This window comes from Mus caroli, unplaced genomic scaffold, assembly GCF_978045245.1.
Source record: "Mus caroli unplaced genomic scaffold, Mus_caroli_1 scaffold_1, whole genome shotgun sequence".
Classification (NCBI taxonomy): Eukaryota; Metazoa; Chordata; class Mammalia; order Rodentia; family Muridae; genus Mus; species Mus caroli.
Window position 1 is genome coordinate 153,828,471 of NW_028227256.1, and position 22,355 is coordinate 153,850,825.

Sequence of the window (22,355 nt, forward strand, 5' to 3'; positions counted from 1 at the left end):
TTTCCCAGGCCCATTACACCTGTAAGACCATGAGCAGATTACTCTTCAGTTATTACTTCTGTGTTTCTATCTCTTTATAGATTCTATAACATAAGAGTATGTTCTGGCTGGTAGTGGTGGCGCATGCCGGTAGGATTTGCTGAAGGAGGCAGAGGCAGGAGGATCACGAGTTCGAGACCAGCCTGGTGTATGCCAGCAAGATTTTGCTGAAGGGACCCTGATATAGCTGTCTCGTGTGAGGCTATGCTAATAGCTGGCAAATACAGAAGTGGATGCTCACAGTCATCTATCAGATGGAACACAGGGCCCCCAATGGAGGAGCTAGAGAAAGTATCCAAGGAGCTGAAGGGGTCTGCAACCCTATAGGTGGAACAACAATATGAACTAACCAGTACCCCCTGAGCTCATTTCTCTAGCTGCATATGTATCAGAAGATGGCCTAGTTGGCCATCATTGGGAAGAGAGGCCCCTAGGTCTTGTAAACTTTATATGCCCCAGTACAGGGGAATGCCAGGGCCAAGAAGTGGGAGTGGGTGGGTAGGGGAGCAGGGTTGGGGGAGGGTATAGGGAACTTTCAGGATAGCATTTGAAATGTAAATAAAATATCTAATAAAATAAAGAGTATGTTCTGATTCATTTTATCTTGCATAGAAAGGGATAGCAAGCCAAGCAGGAGAGAAAACAAAGAAAACAAAACAAACCCTCTGCCCTCGGCCTGTATCCCTTTCTTGATTCTCCTTTACTGCCCAGTCTCGGAAGAAACAGCACACTCCAGACTTGGTTTTCTACCATTTCCTCCACCATTCACCACTAAATAGAAGGCATTCTGCTTCTTGCTCACCCAGGAACAAATTAAAAACACAGAGTATCAGCCAGGCAGTGGTAGTACACAACTTTCATCCCAGCAGTTGGGAGGCAAAGGCAGGCAGATCTCTGAGTTCAAGTCCAGCCTGGTCTACAGAGTGAGTTCCAGGACAGGACAAGGCTACACAGAGAAATTCTGACTCAAAAAAATAAAACAGACTCTCAGACTCTACCCAACTGCACTGAATCAAAAAAGAGGAAGTCGGCTCCAATAGTGATTTAACAAACCCTCTTCTGGAAGGTGGGTCTTGCAGAGAAGCTGCAATCGAGGCCAACAGCTCAGCTCACTAAGTCTCTCAAACCTTTATCAAGTTCCATAATATCAAGAGATTGCCAGGCTGCTGCTGTCATTCACAACAGAACCAAGTTGTTGTAAGTAGGTGCTTAAGGTAGATCCAGAAAATCACCTTTCTTTCCTCTGAAATATTTTCTAAATCCACACCATCCCATTCCAAAGCCTTGGATCGACTTTCACCAGCCTCACTTCCCTGGACTCTGCTTCTCTCCCTTAGTTGGTCAATCTGACATCTGAAAATTGGGAAAGTCGGACTTAGCACAACTTTGTAGCTGCCAGGTCCCAAATGGTAACATTTGAACTTTGATCTAATGCCAATAAACGATATTCCATGAATGGAATAATCCGTATAGTTATATGTCGACTCCTCCTTTTATACGGATATCATATTTGCAGGCACTAAACGGGAAGGTGTACAACACCTTAAAATCTCCCTGGCGCTTCCATCTTGCACACAAGTCGACAGTGAGTTCCTCCTCCGAATTGCCCTATTCTTACACACATCAGTCTCAACAAATCCAAACAAGGAGGTATTAAAGGCTTGTGAGTGTATAGGATCGTCTCAACAAAGGTATGAGCAGCTTTTTCAATTAAAAAGGCATCTGAAGGAAAACATCATCACTGTAGTCACAGAGGAGGCTGCCAGCTCCCTGCTGACTGTACAGCTCCTCCACCTCTTGGAACGCTGAACTGGACATTTTATCGTGGATCCTCATGCTTTTCTTTCAGATGCCTTTCATCATCTGTAACCCCTACCAACTTGTAAGCAGGTGCTTATGTTGCTTTAGATATGGAGAAGAAAAATCAAAGTTCTTGTCTCTCTGTGAGCCAAAAGGCAGCTCCAGAACTTTTCTCAGTGTGCTCTCCTAGATGGGAAGTATTAACTGAACCAGACTTCTTAAATGTTTGCCCCCTCATGCAACTTATGACAGACTCAGTGTCAAGAGCTGGATAGATGTATCAGCAGTTAAGAGCACAGTTGCTGTTCCAGGGGACCCAGGTTTGATTTCCAGCATCCACACAGTGGTCTGTAACTTTGGTTCCAGGGGATCTGATGTCCCGTGGCCTCTATAGGCACCAGGTATGCACAAGGTACACAAACATATATGCAGTCAAAACACCCATACATAAAATATTTTTCTTTTAGAAGATTAAAACTCAGGGTCAGAATTGTATTTTCAAGTTACTCGGCTACTAAATTTTTATTGCATTCCCTTGGCTATCTAGAACACATGAGAGAAAACAGTAGTTCTCAAGATCGATTTATTTCAGGCTCTCATCACTGAAGTTTTCTAAATACGGTTTTTGAGAGGAAAGATGGCATGTGTGAAATCAATATCGAAACCAAAGAGTAAATGAACCTATCACCTTGGACTCCAACTATTGGAGTAAAATTGTGAACTTTGCTTTAAAAGTTATCTAGACACACTTCTGTTTCAAGCAGAAACAGTGACAGAGAACCCCAAGGACACGTCAAGTTCCCCCAGAGAAGGGTGAGGCAGCCCCTGGGTTTGCAACTTGGAAGCAGTGTGGCAGATGAATTTTGAAAACCCTGAACTCCAGCTTTTAAGAAAGCATGGAAACAGAACCTGAAAAAGAAAGTGAACCTTTCTAAACACAGAAAACAGACCCCCTAGTGCCGCGTGTTCTGTTTCACACACTGTTAGCCACCTAAGCAGAACCTGCTGTGGTCTTTCTCAAAGCAACCGGGTGTGGGTGCACTGGCACCAAGAATCTCCCATTCAGGTCCTCTGAGACCATCCAGACCCAAGAAGGAACAGCAGTTTGGTTAGGTGTGGGTATGGCCACCTCAGGCCCCGCCCTCCGCACCTCCCTCCAGGCACCAAGGTCCTTAGGGCCTTGGGGTCCCTCCCCAGCCGCTCAGAAAGCTGGGGCTGCGACTCTGCCAGCAGCTGGCTCCGGGGTTGCACCGTGGCATTGAGAATGGACAGCAGGGCGCGGAGCTCTTCCCGAGAGGCCCACGGGAGAAGTGGCAGGTCCTCATCTAGGGATGACAAGAAGGCAAAGGCCGGGAGGGGCAGCAGAGGCCGCGCACGCCCGGATGCTGGAGCAGAGCGGCAGAGCACCGGACGGACGGCGACCCGAGGGGAGCCCCGAGCTCCTGCTGCCACCCGAGGGGAGCCCCAAGCTCCAGCCGCCACCGCCACTGCCACCGTAGTGGACGTGGACGAGGTTCGGGACCCTGGTGAGGAGGGCACGGAAGTGGTGGCGCTGCTGGAGAGCGAGCGACCAGAGGAAGGTATGGAAGGTAGATCCGATGAGAAGGTATGGAGGGTAGGCGAGAGATGTCAGACAAGTGCAGTGAGTAGCCAGGCTTGCGGTGGGACCATGGTGGGGAAGAGAAGGCATGAGCTATGCAGTTACTTAGTGATGAAGATCAAAGTGCATCAGCTGAAATACAAATAGCAACATCAGCTAATACTTTGTCCCAAGCCACCAATGAAGTTGGAAGAGAGAGTTGTCTACGACCGAGTCCAGTCAACATGCAATTATGATCATGGACCTGTGGACACAGCACTTTATATGATGGCTCTGAGCAACCACCTTGTGCCTCCTCTTCCCTCGTCCTCGCCCATCAGTCTTAAGTCTAAGACTATTTTAACCTTTCTTTGGAATGACTTCCCCGAACCAGCCCAACAAAACCTCAAAGGCAGCAGAGCCAAGTCAAGGAGCCAGACCTGAGTTTAAATTTGAGCCTAGCCTTCATAGGGTAGATGTGGGAATAAAATAAACCTTCCAACGCACTTTTGCACAATCTCAGCTAAATCCTTGCAAGCTAAAAAAGAACACTCTTGTATCACAGTAGAGGATATGAAGAAAGGTGTCCCCTTTACCTCTGTGGGTGCCATAATGCTTATGGGGAAAAGGGTCTCTACCTCCAGTCCTTTTCATAAAGATGTAAGAAGAAAGTCACTATGCCCAAATTAAAGGCTAGCAGCTGTTTGAGGAGCGTAAGGGACAGCATATTCTGCTGCTGTCTGGTGGCTACATGGAGAGTTAACATTTCCTAATTACCAGCAATGCAATATACGTTGGATCATAGCTATTATTTGTGGACACCTGCAGTTTAAATGCATCCTGCAGCTCTCACTTTTTGCTGGATACCCCTCTGGTCCTTAGGAGAGGCCATTGGGTTCAATGCTATAGAAATGCAAGTTGAGATGTATCAGATCACAGCAGGGAAGTAGGCAAGTGAGGGAGCCCCACTTGGGTAGCCCTTTCTATGTGGCAGGCACACACTGAGTGTTCTGTTTTTGAGTTATTTAGTTACATATCACAGATGAGAGACGATGCTCTGAGAAATTAAATAGCTTGCTTGCATTGGCAGAACTTAATAGAGGAATGGGATTAATAGTAGGGCGTGGGGAGGCAGCCTACACAGTGGTCTTGTTAATGCTAAAAAGATAGAAAAGCAGGTTCCCTGTCCAAACAGTGGGTCACCTTAACTGTCCCAACCCAGCCCTGAGATCCTAGATGTTCTCGGAAGAGTCTGGCATTGAACCCAAGCAGCATGGATGTGAAGCACCCCAAGGTCCATGTCATCTTTTTACAGATACAGCCTAATATTATGCAAAATAGGTGACTTCCAAAGACTGCAGAACACCTTAATCCATTAAATAAAGAGACTCTAAAGGAACAAAGTCAGACATGGCAGGCAGTACCAGGAACTTGTAGACACTTCCCACAGTAAAAACTCAGACATGTCAAGCCCGAGCTGGCATCTTTATATGAATATGCCATTTCACCCTTGAACTGATGTATCAGATACGCTCATGAGCTAGCTATCATGAAATTGCAATCAGCCAGCAGCCCATTAGATAGGTGAGGAAACTGGGTTTTCAAAAGGTCCTGAGCCATGCCTAAAAGTCATCCATGGACTTTTGAAGTGAGTGGAACTAGAACTGGAACTGGAACCAACTGGTTTCCCTGGCCTTCCAGTCCCCCAAATTTCCTTACCTGTCCAGTTTATTACACCTCCCATTGGCCCACACAGTCCTTCACAACACTCCAGACCTTGGAACTCTGATCATTTGGATGCTGGCTCATTCCAATTTTTCCAGACATGTCTCTAGACAGCTCTGACTCTAATACTAAGCACTAAACTGACGAATGCTGCCCAGTTCGTGTGATGTCTCAACGACATTGTTTCCCTAGGCACCAAGCCCTCTGGATTAGGGGCCTGTGAGTGGCTTCTTGTCCTCGCCTCCCTGATCTTCATCATCATGACGTTCCCTTTTTCCATCTGGTTTTGCATAAAGGTGAGTTTCTACATGAACCCATGAGATGGTTTTCTGTTGTCTCTTACAGAACAAACTGGGCCATTCTCGGTCTGTGTTTGACACTTACCTAACTTCCAAGAGAGCACTTCTTCCTTCAAGACCGGGCTCAATGTAACCATGAAGCCTTTTTCATTCTGCCAACCTGCCATTCCCTGCCCTGCTCCTAGGTACTCTCTGCTATCACTTTTACACTTCCCACAGGCAGAAGGTTGGTGTATGTCTTCTGTCATGGCTAGGACGATATGCAAATCGTGTGTGTGTGTGTGTGTGTGTGTGTGTATGTGTGTTTGTGTTTGTCTCTTGGTGTATAAGGGAACACACATACACAGACACACACACCATCCCTGTTAGACTAAGAGGGCCTTCAGGAGCTTCTTAGTGTATCCATGCTCGACGACACAAGAGCATCTTGGATCAGATCATCTACTTTCACACTACAGGTAACCGGCTCAGGCAGCTTCTACAGACCAGGAGGACGAATATCTTTGGTCCACAGGTGTTTTGTATACTAATCCCAGTAGTGAATGAAGATCTGGATCTGCTCAGAGAGCACATGCTGAAACTAGAAGCCCAAGGGATTTAGAGACTAGAGAGCAAGAATCGTCAGGGGATTTCTTTAATGATACTTGGGATAGAAGAAGTGGAAGCATTGGAAAGAGCCCCAGATGGTGTGTGGTGCAGCTCTTAAATAGCCATGCCTGAAGTGGATGCTCACAGCCATCCATTGGACTGAGCACAGGGTCCCCAATGAAGGAGCTAGAGAAAGGACCCAAGGAGCTGAAGGGGTTTGCAGCCCCATAGGAAGAACAACAATATGAATTAACCAGTACCCTCAGAGCTCCCTGGGACTAAACCACCAATCAAAGAAAACACATGGTGGGACTCATGACTCTAGCTGCATATGTAGCAGAGGTTGGCCTAGTTGGTCATCAATGGGAGGAGAGGCCCTTGGTCCTGTGAAGGTTCTATGCCCCGGTATAGTGGAATGCCAGGGCCAGGAAGTGGAAGTGTGTGGGTTGGGGAGCAGGAGGAGAGGATAGGAGATTTTTGGAGGGGAAACTAGGAAAGGGGATAACATTTGAAATGTAAATAAAGAAAATATCTAATAAAAAAGGACACAAAATATAAAGTAACCTTCAGAGAGTCAATTAAAAAAATAGCCATGCCCTAATTAAAAGGGAACCCTAAAACAAAGTTTGCCTCATAGGACTGCCATACTGGGCAGAGATGGTTGGGCCCCGGCACGCCCACCCTTCATCTTTCTACATTGGCTAACGCTGCCAGGGAAGAGTGAGGTTACAGTCAGACACAGATGCAGTTAGGGCTGCTGTTGCTCATAGTCCTCACAGCAGCCAGTGGCGTTGACAAACCCCTTCCCCTACATTCCCCACTAGACTGCATTGACTTGCGCCATATGACTTTTTTTTTTTTTTTGTCGATTGAATTTTTCACATGGTATCTGGTCTTTATTCTTTTTGTTTGTTTGTTTTTGTTTTTGTTTTTTGTTTTGGTTTTTTGAGACAGGGTTTCTCTGTATAGCCCTGGCTGTCCTGGAACTCACTCTGTAGACCAGGCTGGCCTCGAACTCAGAAATCCGCCTGCCTCTGCCTCCCGAGTGCTGGGATTAAAGGCGTGCGCCACCACGCCCGGCTCTGGTCTTCATTCTATACTGATAGGATGTACTATGTTTGTTCATTTTAGGATGTTTAAAATCCAACTGGGGGGGGGGGGCTGCTGCGAGAGGTCAGTTGCTGAAGTGCCTACTACCCAAGTGGGCAGACCTGAGATTGCTGCACAGAGCCCACACTAACAAACAAACAAACAAACAAACAAACAAAAACAGGCACCATAGTGTACACCTGCACTTCTCCCTAGCACTAGTTGGGTTTTCTAATGCTATGATGAGACATCATGAACAAAAGCAAGCTGGGAGGAGAGAGTTTAGTCTGGCCTAGGCTTCCACATCACAGTGCATCTGTGAAGGCAGTCAGGACAGTCCTCCAACAGAGCAGGAACCTGGAGGCAGGAGCTGATGCAGAGGCCTTGGAGGAGTGCTGCTTACTGGCTTGCTCCTGTAGCTTGCTCAGTCTGCTTTCTTATAGCTCCTGACTTATAGCACCAGTCCAGGAGTAGCACTGCCCACCGTGAGCTGGACCCTCCCACATCATCAATGAAGAAAATGTCCCTCAAGCTTGTATACAGGCCAATACACTAAGGGCATTTTCTCAGTGGAAGTTTCCTTTTCCCAAATGACCCTGGCTTATATGGAATAGATATAAAACTAGCCAGCACGGACATGAAGCCGGGTGACTTCTTCATCTAGCCTAGCTTGGTGAGCTCTGGGCCAATGAGAAACGATTAAAAACAAAATGGATGGTGACTGAATAACAACAGCCAAGATTGTCCTTTGTCCTATGGCTTCCACATTCACTTATTCTCTCTCTCTCTCTCTCCCCCCACCCCCTCTCTTCCTCTCTCTCTCTCACCCCCCCCCCCCCCCCACACACACACGGTCATAATGTAAAATCTTTTGATATGTTACTGGATTTAGGCTACTGGTTTTGTTTAGGAGTGTTTTGCATGTATTCTCATAAGAAAGATGGTTGTGTAGTTTTCTTGTGGTATCTGCGTCTTCACTTGGCTTATCTTGGCTATCGTTAATAATGCTGCAATGAACATGCAGCTGTGTATTTCATCAAGACAGTGACTTCCAGCCCAGCTCTTGTTGGAAGAGGCGGGAGGATCTCTGTGAGTTCAAGGCCACTCTGGTCTAGATAGCAAGTTCTAGACTATCCAGGACTACATAGTGAGACCCTGTCTCAAAAAAAATACTAACTTCATTTACTTTATATATATTTTCTGATGGATTACTAGTGATAGGATTTTTTTTTTATTTTTTAAAAATACTCATACTGTTTTCCATAAGAGGGGGCCAATTTATATCCCTGGCAGCAGGAAGTTTAAATTAATGTAGGATTTGTATGCCTTCAGTTCTCCATCTTCTTGAGTCAGTTTGGGTAGTTCATGTCTCTCTAAACTAATTTGTTGGCATACAATTGTTTCATATCACAGTTTCATTAACACAGCCAATGTTCTGTCTCACTGGTATCTACACGTAACTGTGCACAGATTTTAGACTGTTAAATGTTAATAGAAATCCATTGTCTGTGTCTATGTGTGGATGAGTGGATCAGATGGGGGAAACCACTTGCCTCGGTGTAGAGAGGAGGTCAGAGGAGAACCTCAGGTCTTCTTCCCTTCCACCTGTTTGAGATGGCTCTCTTGTTGTTTGGCTGTGTACATCAGGCTTGCTGGCCCACAGGCTTCCTGGGCTTCCTGGGTCTCCCCGCTCACTGCAGGAGCACTTGTGTGGTAGACATGTACTACTTTGTCCAGCTTTATATGGCTTCTATGTGTTCAAATTTGGCTTCTTACTATACTGTGCATTGGGCAGTCTCTCCAGCTCCTATCCACTTTTTGAGACAACGTTTGTGTAACACTGGCTGTCCTGGAATCTGTGATAGGTGAAATGGACCACACAGGTGTCCCTCCTGCCTCTGCCTCTGCCTCCCCCAAGTGCTATTTGGTATGAACCACCATGCCTAGCCTTGTTCTTAGTTCTCAAAGGATGTTTTGTTCTTTTTTCTTTTGTTTTGTTTTGCTTTGCTTTGCTTTGTTTTGAGATAGAGTTTCTGATAGTCCTGGCTGTCCTGGAACTCACTATGGAGACCAGGCTGGCCTCAAACTCACAATGATCTGCCTGCCTCTGCCTCTGTCTCCCAAGTGCTGGCATTAAAGGCATGCACCACCACAGCTGGCTAACAAAAGATTTCTGTAACTTAGAATCACGCTCATGCAAAGGTTTTTTGAAGCCTTTCCCCCCACCCTCACCCCACCCCCACCCCACCCCCACCCACTTTGAAATCATTTGAAGGCATTTCATTTCCCTTTAGGTTGTGCAAGAGTATGAAAGAGTAATCATATTCCGACTGGGACATCTGCTTCCTGGAAGAGCCAAAGGTCCTGGTAAGAATTATCCTCTATGCTTTTTAAAATCTTATCCTATTCCATGAGTTTATGATTTCTTTAATCCATGCATAGTTATAATCTATATATTAGATTTTATTAAGTTATTTGATTCAATATATTTGTAATTTAACCTGTTAATTATAGGGCAGGTTGTTGTGAAATTATCAGAAAGCATTATTTATAGGTCACAGGTGGCTAAGAGAAATGATGTGTGGAGAAGGCCCAGGGTTCCCTAGTTGACACGGCAAGTCAGCCTCAGACCCTTGGTCTGAGTATAGTGTGTGTAGTCAGAATCCTATGATTTCTCAGAGAAAATCCAAGCTAGTTGATCAAATTAAGTCATGGAGCTCAAAGCAAAATTCATCATCTACTAACAAATATCTATTTAGTTGGGAGAGGAGGCACAGACTGGATCCTAGTGTTCCAGACAGTAAACTAATTACCAGGGACAAGAGGAATAAAGCATTCTTGATTTCTAGGATCTGAAAACCCACAGTAGGTCCAGCCAGACTCCAGGGCATATAGATAGGAGTATGGTTAGTTTGAGAAGTCTAGTCGCTTGCATTTTGAGATACAAGACAGCCAAGAAGGCATAAGAAAGAGTGAAATCCCATTATACATGTACGGAGAGGGTCTGAGTTCTCAGCCATGCCTGTAAGAACAAGTTAAAAGTGGAGACCAGTCTAGGAAACTCATATGTCAGAGTTTCAGGGACCCAATATACAAGTCCACACAAAATAAAACCAGACTTGCTATGCCCCTGCTTGTCAGGAACCTTCTCTTGGGGCTGAGAAAAGGTTCTAACTGGCTGTTCCCTCATACACCCTTGGTACTATGAGCTGGCACTAGTTTCCACAAAGCTGTGTCTCTTGAAGGGTCCCTGTCTTAGTCACTGTTCTGTTGCTGCTGAGAAGAGACACCATGACCAAGACAACTCTCATAAAAGAGGACGTTTAGTTGGGGCTTGCTTATAGTTGTGAGGCATAGACCACTATCATCATGGTGGGGAGCATGGCAGACAGACAGACACTGAAGCAGTAGACACATATCCTCCCAAAGGCCACACCTCTTAATTCTTCTAATCCTTTCAAATAGCAAGACCCCCTAGTGACTAAGCATTTAAATCTATGAGCTTATGGAGGGGGCATTCTTATACAAACCACCACCAAATCATCCAGTGGGCTTTAGGAAACTTTCAGGGAACCAATCTACAGATGCTGCATATGGTGTATGTATACCATCTGGGGTAAGTGAGGACTAACTGGCCCACCCAAAGCTGCTGCCTCGATATTGCTACTCTGGGATCCTGGGGTGTTCTCAAAAATAACAAATGGAGGTCTTCAGCTCTAAATTGATGAACCTGTACATTCACAGAGTAAAACAACTTTAGACAGTACCTAAAAGGCTCTAAGACACATTAAGATTAACATTCATGCATATGAATTTATAGAGATTGAGTCTAGTGGAGAGAGACATGTAAGAGATCTGGAAGGGTCAATATGATCCTAAAGTGACCAGGTGGTCTAGTTTTCTGAAATAATCTATGTTTATACCTGATATGCTGCACTTAGTTTTAACAATGTATCCTCCTCTTTACCTTCAGAACCATCCCCAGTCCAATATGAATTACAGGACAATACTTTAGTTACAAGGAAGGTGCCCAGTGGTCTCTGGGTAATACAGGCTAAGCCAGCAATGCAGCCTGGCTCTGAAAAGCTCATCTCTAGCAGCCTTGACACTTGTTGTTCACATGGTCCTTCCCTCCCGCCCTTTTGTAGGCCTGTTCTTTTTTTTACCCTGCCTGGACACCTATCACAAGGTTGACCTCCGTCTCCAGACCTTGGAAATACCTTTCCATGAGGTAAGCTAACACAGTGCATTTCTCTTGACATTTCCATGATCTACCATCCAAGTCAATCCCAAGGCAAAGCGACTATGCTCAAAAGCAGAGATGAGGACTATATCAGAATTAAAAGCGTAATTACCAAAGTAGACAACCAACAGAGTGAAAGGCGGCCTATTCAATGGGAAAACATATTTTCAAATAATTTGTAAGAGTTTAATATAAAGCCGGGCGTGGTGGCGCACGCCTTTAATCCCAGCACTCGGGAGGCAGAGGCAGGCGGATTTCTGAGTTCGAGGCCAGCCTGGTCTACAAAGTGAGTGCCAGGACAGCCAGGGCTATACAGAGAAACCCTGTCTCGAAAAACCTAAAAAAAAAAAAAAAAAGAGTTTAATATATAGGATATAGAGGGAGTTCATTCAGATCAACACAAACAGCAAAAGCCACCATCTAACTTAATAAAATGAACAGAGGAATTAATAGTAGTCAATCTTGTGTAGCAACTAGGTTAAGCTAGGCCTTAGTTATTTGGCCGATACTTAGTTAAACAAATCTGGATGTTGTGCAGGTATGTGGGGGATTAGATTAATATTTAAATCAGCAAACTTTTAATAGATTCGCTTACCCTTAATACTGTGCGTGTGCTTTATTCAGTCAGTTGAAGGTTTTAAAGAACCGACTTTGGCATGAGGAGGAGAAAGGTTTCTTCCAGGAGGCAATATAAATGCTTTCCTGGGTCTCCAGACTCAAGAATTTGGCCTTACCAGCTTCCATAATCACATGAGCTAATCCTTTAAAAAGCATCTAGCTCTACACACATGCACACTATTGGTTCTGTTGTTCAGGAGAACACAGGCTACTGTAGGCTAGATTAGACATCTCTCTGAAGAATGTACATGACGAACTGGAAGATATGCAGATGGTCAACACATGAAACTGTGTAGTTTTAAGTTTTGGGGGAGCCACGCTGTTGGGTAGCTGCATCCTACAGTGCTGCCCCATAACATCCCACTGCAGTGATGGGTTTCAGCTTTGCCACATTCTTTTCAGAACCTGGCACTTTCTTTCCCCATTGCTGGTATATTTTCCTGGAGTTTGGTTGTGAGCCTAAGCTTTAAAGGCTGGGCCATCTCTCCAGCCCCTGTTACATTTTCTTAATGGCAACCTTCCTAACAGGCGTAAAATGATTGGCATATTCCTAATGATTAGTGATGTTGAGCAACATCCATATTTCTTTATCACCTTGTTTAAAGGTCTTTCCTATTCTTTCTTCTGGTAAATATAAATAGATTCCCTTAAAGCATGCTCACTTTTCCTCCCTCTTTCTCTTCTCCCAGAGGCAAGCACCATCATGCCTGAGTCATTACTATGCTTGATAAAATCTCCATGCATTAAAAAAATGTCTATTTTGAATACAGAATCAATCTTCCATTACTCCTTTGTCTTTTATGCTATAATCTTACTCCTAGAAAATACACCTTAAGTGCATTTAGTTCTGCTCTTGCACATAGGAATCCAGCCTGCATTCAATTTTTTTTTTCACTTAGGTGGTAACCAAAGATATGTTTATAATGGAGATAGACGCTGTCTGCTACTACCGCATGGAAAATGCCTCTCTTCTTCTAAGCAGTCTAGCCCATGTGTCCAAAGCCATCCAGTTCCTGGTGCAAACCACCATGAAGCGCCTCTTGGCACATCGATCCCTCACTGAAATTCTCCTGGAAAGGAAGAGCATTGCCCAAGATGTAAAGGTACTGAGATGAGTTTAATGAGGAATGGTCATTTGTTAAACTTGCTATGTGCAAGGCAGGCATTTAGCCATTTGAGATGCCATTCCTTGGGGACTCAGTCAGTCAGTGACATCATTGGCCTGGGGTGCAGATATTACTTCCACCCCTTCCCTAAGGTCACTCCTCAATGACCTTCAGCACACTGTGAAATACCAGCTTAGTATGAGTGTTGGAAGCAGTCATGAGTGGGAAGGGCAGGAGGACTCATGGCAATGCACAAGGATGGTTCCCAGATGCTGACTCTAGCTGGAAAAATAATCATAGTATGCCCAAAGGTAAAGAGTGGGGAACTCAAGTCAGACTTTCCGAGGCCAGACATTGCCTACCCTTTCATCATTAGCTGCCCAACTGTCTATACTTAATTGATTTAGAATTAAAGGAGGGAATAAAAGTAAAAACCTCCCCTGGAGAAATGGTCCAGTGAGTAAAGTGCTCATTGTGGAAGTGTGAGGACCTGAGTCTGGATCCTGCAATGCAACCTAGCATGGGAAGGCAGAGTCAGGAAGACCCTGGGGCTCTCTGGCCGAGTTGGTTGATGGGTTTCCAGTTTAATGGGAGACCCTATCTCAGGAAATAAAGTGGAGAATAGAGAAAGACACTCAGCATAGACTTTGGGATTTCACATTCACAAACATGGGCACCTGTGCACTCATGCACACACACACACACACAGAGAGAGAGAGAGAGAGAGAGAGAGAGAGAGAGAGAGAGAGAGAGAGAGAGAGAGAGGAAAATCCCTTCTAAGCAGCCTTACTGAGTCCTTAGGCTTTGCAATCTCATCTACAGCCTGAGTAGATGCCTCGATTAGCAAGGAAGTGGCAAGAGATACTAAGAGAGCAAAGCAGGGCTGCAGGCAGCTGGCCAGTCAGGTGGCAGTTACCACTAGGGACCCAACTCAGCACTGAAGCATTGGGGACACTAAACTTGGGTTGGAAGGCGGCTAGGAAGAATGATGTGAACTGGAGGAGCCACAAGGACCAATGGCACCGGCAGTAACTGGTTTATAGAACCTGAGCAGTCACTAACCAGAGAAAACAAAATGCAGTGTCCAATATTTGTGGCTTGTCTAAGTGTTACCAATAACTAGTATCCGTGTTCTGCGGTTAGGTACAGGAGCTGGAGAGTACATTGAAGCTAGAAAGACACAAAGATGAGTGGCAGGCAGGAGCCCCACCCTGACACAGAGCCACTTGGCATGCTCCCCACTGTCCCTTTCAGCCTCTTTCTTGTTCATCCCTCACCTCTGAGGGCTAAAGGCCAGGCCACTGATGTCTAAGCTCAATTTTGTTGCAATGAGTTATGATTTAAGCATTTATCCATCTGTCTCCCCATATTATGTATTCCATGAACTTGGCATGGTGCTGAATGATCAAGAAATGGCTCAACTGCTGTAGCCTCGCACCCTACACCCTTTATTGAACTTCAAACTCCTACTGGCTTAGCATTAACCCAGCATGCAACAGTGCTTTCTCTCCCTCCAATTTCCTCTTAAGCTGTTTCCTCTGTCTGGAGCTCTTTTCCTTCTCCCTACAGGACAAATCTTAGTTGTTCATTACAACGCCACCTCATGTATGATGTGTCTCTCAATATTTCTTACTCACACCTGCTCTCTCAAACTGGTTGGTCCTTAAGACTTGCAATGCACTGAAATTAGTATTTAGCCAGTCAGAAATTATTAGAAGCTTAGTTTGAAAGGAGTCCGGGCCACCATGGAGGGCTCTAAGCCCTGCCCTGCCCTTCACCCATTTCCAGAACCCCATAGGTTTTTCCCTCTAGTTCCATTTCCAACTTCAGTCATGTAGGGCACAGAAGACTAAGAAGCAGGAGGAATCTGATACCATCAGTATTAAGGAAGTGGAAGTATCCTAAAAATGATAGCCATGTGGCAGGATCTGAACCTAGGGGTATAGGTTATTTAAGGTGTGCATTTTAAAACAAACTGAAAAAAAAAGTACCATCTGTACTAATTCCCTATCACTCATGTAGTAAATTTCCCCCAAGCCTGGTGGCTCAAAACAGCATGAGCTTACTCTACTCTTGCCGTCCGGAAGACCAGAGTGCAGAATCATCTTTGCTGGGCTCAAGACCAGGCATGAGCTTGGCAGAGTCCTTGTGGAGGCTGAGCTAGAACCCACAACCTTCTGAGCCTCTATGTCACCTGCATCCCTCCTCTGCCTTCCGGTCCCAGCCTTCACAGAGCACCAACCCCGTGCTTCCTCCATCACATCACCTTGTCTTCCAGAGTCTTTTGACTATGTCCCTCAAGACCCTTGGATTTTAATTGCATCCTAAATCACATCCTAAAAGTTCTCCCAGAAACAGCCACGGGTCCTAGGGACATAAGCATCTTTGGGAGCTGTTACTCAGGTTCCTACGTGTCCTTTAGCTCCACAGTGGTTATTTAACAGCACTGTGCAAGTTCAGCGTCTCTGGCCAGGCACTGTGACATTGAAAAGCAGTGTCCTATGAAAGGGCATGTCCTGAGGACAGAACAATGGCCTGTGGTGCACAGAGGTAGGGGTGTGTGTGTGTGTGGGGAGAATAGATGGGGATCTTATTGCCCCCTGGGGGACGCAGGTCTCATTGGCATTTCCACCCTTTTCTCCACAGGTTGCCTTAGATGCAGTGACCTGTATTTGGGGCATCAAAGTGGAGAGAACTGAAATGTAGGTAGGAAAATAATCAGTAAGAACAATATTTTAAAAATCATTTCAAATACTGCATCCACATTGATATTAGAGAAAATTGACTTGTCATCTCATAGCCAAGATACAACCGCTACGACATTTAAGCAAACTATCCCATGGTTTCTAATTATGTAGTAAGGAGTCTTTTTCCTGTCAAACTTAGCATTTTAACCATGGTTTTTGTATAGCTCAGTGGTTTTATCCAGAGTGTCTAACTTCACATGTATATCACACACACCCCCAAAACCCATCAGCAAGAACTCTCCAACCCCTCACCTCACCCTGAGTTTCCCTTCAGCGGATTTGCCTCTTATTCTGGACACTTCACAGAAATGGAGTCATAGCCTAAAGACTTTGGTCTGGTTTCCTTTCACTTAGCATAAATTGTCAAGGTTGACCTGTGGTGTGGCACGCACCAGTATTTCATTCCATTTTATAGTCAAATATTTTCCCATTGTATGGCCATAACAAAACTGTGTCTCTACATTCCTCAGTGTAAAAACGACTTCAGGGTTGTAATGGAAAGTGCTGTGATGAGATTTTACTTCTTTGTTTTTTTTTATGCAGACACGAGAATAGTTCTCATTTGCTCAATCCTTCTCTCGAAATCAATATCCTTTTATAAACTTAGATGAATTCTTCAGATCTTTGTTTTTAATCATATGGCTCTTCAAAGTTGTTTTTCATTATCCAGATTTAATAGTTTGGATTTATGTGAGGTTTTAAGTGAGAAAGATGACCACAAATCTTGAACATAAACTATGGCCTATGTAATTAGAATAGCCCGGCCCCAAGCAGTCTCCATAGTGGCCCCACCTGCACTTGGGGCACTGACCCCAGATGTGCTCTTCCATGACTACCTCCCATGTCAGAACTCTAGGGACAGCTTTATCCATTCATTCAGAATTTGCTATTCAGGGCTGCAGAGATGGCTCAAGGATTTAGGAAAAAAAAAAAAAAAGTCTACTCTTCCAGAGGAACCTGAGTTCAACTCTTAGCACCAGTCAGTCATTTCACAACCATCTCTCACTCCAATTGCCTTCTTCTGGCCTCCAAGGGTGATAGGCATATATGTGATGTGCATATATATGCATAGGCAAAATACCCATGCACATAGACAATAAATCTTTATATTAAAAATTGCTATTTGTGAAACAACTGTAGACAGGGGCAAGTCTGTGAGAACGCCCTGGCTGCTAAGGTCAGGGTGCACACCTAAGATTAACTGTCTTCTTTTCTAGTAAGGATGTGAGGCTGCCAGCTGGGCTTCAGCACTCTCTGGCGGTGGAAGCTGAGGCACAAAGACAGGCCAAAGTGCGGGTGAGCCATTCTTGAGCACTCCATCCTATGCCTATGCCTTTGAAGAACATTCAAGAACCCAGTCGTCCACACTGGTCTAAGACTGAGTGGAATCCGGCTGTGTTTCCACCGCTGTTGATAGTGTGTTCACATGACTGACTGTGTAGTACCTCAACCTCTTCCCAAATTTTCTGCTAACATGCCCTCTCCTCTTCTGCTTTTACCCTCTCTCCCTGCTATCCTTCCTCTCTGGTCCTGGGATTGGCCCTGGATAACCAAGGCCCCGTCATCCCTAATAAAGGGATGAAGAGAGGCAGATTCCTCTCAAATAACTGAGTCAATGAAGAAAAAGTCTGTAACCTCATAGAAGAATTAATAACAAAAACCTTTAAGAGCCAGGGAGAAAGGTAGCCTTCAAGGCACACTTAGATCTAGATCTCTGAACCAGCTATCTGTGCCCAGTGTTGAGCACAGTGGGCATCTGTGATGGTGCTGAGATCTGATCTGAAGTGCTTTACCCATTCTTTTTGACCAAGTTATAATCCCATGTCTGTCCCTGGGACTCTGAGACTTATCCTTCACTCAACAAACAGGATCCTCTAAGTTTTCAAGCCCACCACACATTAGCAGTACCCCTAAACTCCATCTATGCTCTTTAGGACCTGCATTTAAACCCACCTTACATTTTGATTGCTAGTGTAAACTGCTCCCTGCTGCCTTACAATGCATCGGGGAGAGGCTGAGTCTATTGCCTGAATTTAACAAAGCCTGAGTAGATGTGTGGTACCTGCTTGCTGGGTCGGTCACTCCAGAAGGCAGGCACTTAAGGCCCCCGTGCAATGATGCAGCACGATCAGGTTGAGTTTCTTCATGTGTGTTCTGTAGGTGATTGCTGCAGAAGGGGAAAAGGCTGCTTCAGAGTCCCTGAGGATGGCGGCTGAGATTCTGTCGGGCACCCCAGCTGCTGTCCAGCTTCGATACTTACACACTCTTCAGTCACTGTCCACAGAGAAGCCAGCCACTGTGGTTTTGCCTTTGCCATTTGACATGCTAAGCCTTTTGCCCTCTCCCGGCAACAGAGCACAAGGGAGCATCAACTACCCAAGTTCCTCCAAACCAGTTGAACCACTAAATCCCAAAAAGAAGGACTCTCCTATGTTATAGGCAAATGGGCAAAGGTAGTGTGAATCTGCCATATAAAGCCACATCCCTGAGAGAGGCATTTGGTGTCCCCCACCCCCACCCTGCACTTGTTTGGTTGCCAAATAGAATGCCTTTAGAATGTATAATGTCACAAGATGGTTACACGCATGAAAACACAGTGAAATGACAGTGGCAGAGAAGATAGTCAACCACACAAGTAGGTTGTCTCATCATATTAATTACAGGAAAGAGATTTAGAATTTTAAATTGACATGTGGTCCAATTATGATTTCTGAAGACTTAGTTCAAATACCTTCTACTGCATGTTTCCTGGCTCCTTCAGCAAGGCCTTTGTGGATCCTCCAGCCTTTTCTGTGAGTGCCTATCAGGGCTTAGGACACAGGCATCTCCCCTGTCTGTATTCGTCCAAACTCCCACTGAAACAGCCCACTTAGCTATGTTGCTGGCTGTTAACAACTTTTCCAGCCTAAAATTCCAAACTCTCAGAAAGTAGTCCCAAGGCATAAAAGCCCTGTGGTCAAGCACGTTGGGGCAACAACCCCACTTCCTCAGTACCAATTCTGCTCTGGTTTCATTTTTGTCTTTATGATTAAAATATTCCAGCTACAAGAAACTTAAAGGAGAAAGAGTTTATTTTAGGGCACAATTCCAGGTGACAGTCCATCACTGCAGAGAAGTTAAGGCAGGAACTCGAAGTAACTCTTAAGTCACTTCATGCAGGCAAGAACCTGAAGCAGCTGGTCACGTCGTAGTCAAATGCAGAAAGCAATGACTACGTGGATCTTAGTTGTCTGAGTTCAGCTCAGTTTACCCACTCATCCAGTTCAGGGCTCCCCTGCCTAGGGAGTGCTGCCACCTATCATGGGCTGGATCTTCCCACATTAATTAAATTGAAAACAGTCTCTCTGCAGACATGCCCACAGGATAACCTAATGTAGATAATCCCTCATTAGTCTCTTCTGGGGTTATTCTAGGTTGTGTCAAGTTGACAAACAAAACTAACCTTCACATCTACATAGCAATACCCTGTCTCAAAGCCAACAACAAAAATGGAGTCACTTGTGTCAGTGTTCCAAAAAGTAATTAAAGCCTAGACCAGTACTTCTCAAGCTTCCTGATGCTGTGATCCTTTAACACAGATTCTCATGTTGTTATGACCCCAACCATAAGGTTATTTTCATTGCTACTTCATAACTGTCGTTTTGCAGAATTTTTCATACCAAGTCTTAATTGCTTGCTGTCATGTACACTATACTACAATCTATACAAGTATGTGCTAGAGAACTCTCTTACTGGTAAGAAGTTATGCTGATAATCAACCAGGGATATGGGTCTGGGTCATATTCCTTATGGGATACAGATCTCTTGGGTAGAAGAGTTACTACCGACAGTAGGGAATGATAGGGCACAGAAAGGACAGATATGGGCACTGTCATACTCTGTAATACAAAGACACATCTGTACTCAACATTGTTGAAAGGACTCTTCACTGGTAGCTTAGCATACACTGCTAATGGTTTGTTCCAAGTTAATCACCTTCCATAGCTTAGGTGCTCCTGGACGAGAACACTGTTGATACCAACAGAAACTAACTTGACCTAGAGTTTCCATAAGTATATGGGCCCAAACATCTACACAAAGAGGGGAAAATACAAAGAATGATAGGAAGACAGACATCATCGCATGTCTCAAAAAATGTGGCTGATCTCTTGACCAGAGGGGCAAGACTGAGTCTGGCATAACTGGCTGGCTGCCTCTGGCCCTAACATCTCCACCTCTCCCTATATCATCTGCTGGAGATTGTGATGATGATGGTCTGAGATGCTAATCTGCTGCATCTCTGGTTGCTTGCTCACTGAATAAAATACAGTTTTATGATTCATCTTGCTTCTGCATTTGACTTCTGTGACAGGTAACACAAACCAACTTCCATTTCTACTGGGAAGTGGTGAATTAGGGAAGGTTAAGCCTAGATGGAGGAAGTGGATAGATGTAATGCTTTTGAAGAGTTCATTTTGTCTCTGGCTTCTTCCAGTTATTCTCTGTTCCCTATTCACCACAAGATGAACAGTTTCTACCCTATGACCCTACTACCATGATAGTCTGTTTCACCTCGACCCCAGATAGATCAGCTGGCCTTGGATTGAAACCATGTGACCAAAAAAAAAATCTTCCTGATAAATTGTTTTTCTCAATTATTTCTCATAGCCACAAGGCAGCCTAATCAGTTTCTTCTCTCCTAGAGATGAAAGTGGATGTGTCTGCCCATCTGTCTGCCTTCCTTTACACAAGTGGCCTCAATAGCCCGATGCCAGAGATGGAAAACAAAGAGTTCTCTCAACATTGCTTAAGAGATTCAAGAAAGTACAGCAAGGTCTGAAAGACTGTGAAACTTCTCACAAAACATCTGCCTTCTTAGCTTTAGCTGTCAACTTTACCCAGTTACCCAAGAAGGGGGTCTGAGCTGAGGGATGGCTCAGATCAGATTGATGGGTGTGTGTATCTGTGGGGGTTGACTTGATTGCACTGTCTGCTGTGGATGGCACTATTCCCTAGGCAGGTGGTCCTTTGCTATTAAAGAAAGCTAGCTGAGCATAAGCCTGTGAGTGAGCCAGCAAGCAGCACTCCTTCATGGTCTCTGCTTCCAGTTCTTGCTTGGCTTCCTGCCCTAACTTCTCTCAAGGATGGACTCTGAAACAGGAGTGCAAGTTGAAATTAGCCCTACTCCACCATCCTCCACATAAGTTGCTTTTGGTCAGTGTTTTATCACAACAGAAAGGAAACTAGAACAGTACCCTTAGTATATCCATGGTGTGATCTATGACCATGAGAGACTTTCTGTCTCTTGGGAACCTGGGACCTTGGCAGACTAAGACAAAGAAGAAAGAAATGCTTAGATTTTGTTTCATAGTAACACTGAAGTGACATGGTAAAGCACTAGAGATCTTCCAAAGGTGCTTGGTCATTATTTAGTCCCAGCTTGGCTTTTAAAGATTTCAATACTCTGAGCTCCCCCAAATTCTTCCAATAAATTATCCTGTAAAAGTGGGTTTCTGTGACTTACAACCAACTAATAAAGTTCTGGATACCAAACATCATTATAAGTAGGGTAGCAGTAGACATGGAAGTTAGAGACAGTACTTTCTACCTGATGTAGTTGATATGATTTGTCACATTCTGCAGGACAAGGCTCTTGTGCTCACCGATGGGATATGCTAATTTATATGAGAGTGCCACTCATTCCTATGGAGTAGAAAATCAATAAAAAGTATTCTATAATTGTACAAAATCAAAAAGCCATTGTCATTGAGGAATGTCTTTTGGAGGCAGGAAGCAGGGCTATGATCTAGCAGGCAGGTGGAAGCTATAAGCAAGAGCTTTAGCTGTGGCTACCAGTTGGGTCATGAGCATATCCAACTGCCTGAAGAATTTCATGTTGCCTTTCCTATGAGCACAAAGTGTGATTGACTCTGTCCAGTTGGCATAGGTAACTCGTAAGCAATGTTGAACCCATCCCTCAAGACTGACCAGGGATCCAACATAAAGCTAGGAACTCTGGAGTTAGTGGTTTTCTGATCTGAAAGATCAGGCAAGGGTTTAAAGTCTAGGAGAGACAGTCAAAGGAACACTAGCCATGTGGAACCAAAACGAATGTAGCAATCTTTCCAGTGACCACTGGAGCCAGAGAGATACACAAACCCAATCAGGTCAGAAGCACTGAGTAGGGAGGAGCCCTGCAGAGTGACAGCCATAACATCCATTTGTCATTCCCAGCTTATATTCTATAGGACAGACCTACTTCCATGCCTGGACAGCATTGGGGACATGAAAAGGGCAGATGAGACTCTGGTGAGTCTCCAGCAACACAGAAGCCTTGGGAGTCATGGCTGGGAACACAGTATATACAAAACTCAGCCAGCTAGGGATGCTGACACCCATCAGGCCTGTGGGCTCAGGAGGACTGATACCCCTCCTGGGACTCTGTCTCATTTTCTAAGAGATGGGATTATCAGTGTTCCCCCTACCTAGTTAGAGGATTATCAGGAAGGTCAGAGAGATCAGAAGAGTGTCCTCTCTGCCAAG

General features: G+C 44.8%; 1 protein-coding gene across 2 annotated transcripts; it reads left to right on the forward strand.

Moving 5' to 3' along the window:
• The first annotated feature begins 3,058 nt into the window (after positions 1–3,058).
• Positions 3,059–22,288, forward strand: Nphs2 (NPHS2 stomatin family member, podocin). 2 transcript variants are annotated; one of them, XM_021170747.3, is made up of 9 exons: positions 3,059–3,419; positions 5,336–5,439; positions 9,414–9,486; positions 11,268–11,350; positions 12,880–13,083; positions 15,733–15,788; positions 17,051–17,129; positions 17,994–18,286; positions 20,516–22,288. In XM_021170747.3, exons 1-8 carry the CDS (start codon positions 3,104–3,106, stop codon positions 18,270–18,272), a joined length of 1,194 nt encoding a protein of 397 aa, XP_021026406.1. In that variant the 5' UTR covers positions 3,059–3,103; the 3' UTR covers positions 18,273–18,286; positions 20,516–22,288. The 2 variants fall into 2 exon arrangements, with proteins under 2 accessions (XP_021026406.1, XP_085698344.1); XM_085842218.1 differs by lacking the exon at positions 20,516–22,288 and having other exon boundaries at positions 17,994–20,146.
• The last annotated feature ends 67 nt before the right edge of the window (positions 22,289–22,355 follow it).

What these genes read in the sequence shown, in the direction of transcription:
- Nphs2 (XM_021170747.3), top strand. Translation starts at nt 3,104, where the DNA reads ATGGACAGCAGGGCGCGGAGCTCTTCCCGAGAGGCCCACGGGAGAAGT. An exon ending in GCATTGCCCAAGATGTAAAG is followed by an intron (nt 13,084 to 15,732) that starts GTACTGAGATGA and finishes TTTTCTCCACAG; the next exon opens with GTTGCCTTAGATGCAGTGAC. An exon ending in AAAGTGGAGAGAACTGAAAT is followed by an intron (nt 15,789 to 17,050) that starts GTAGGTAGGAAA and finishes CTTCTTTTCTAG; the next exon opens with TAAGGATGTGAGGCTGCCAG.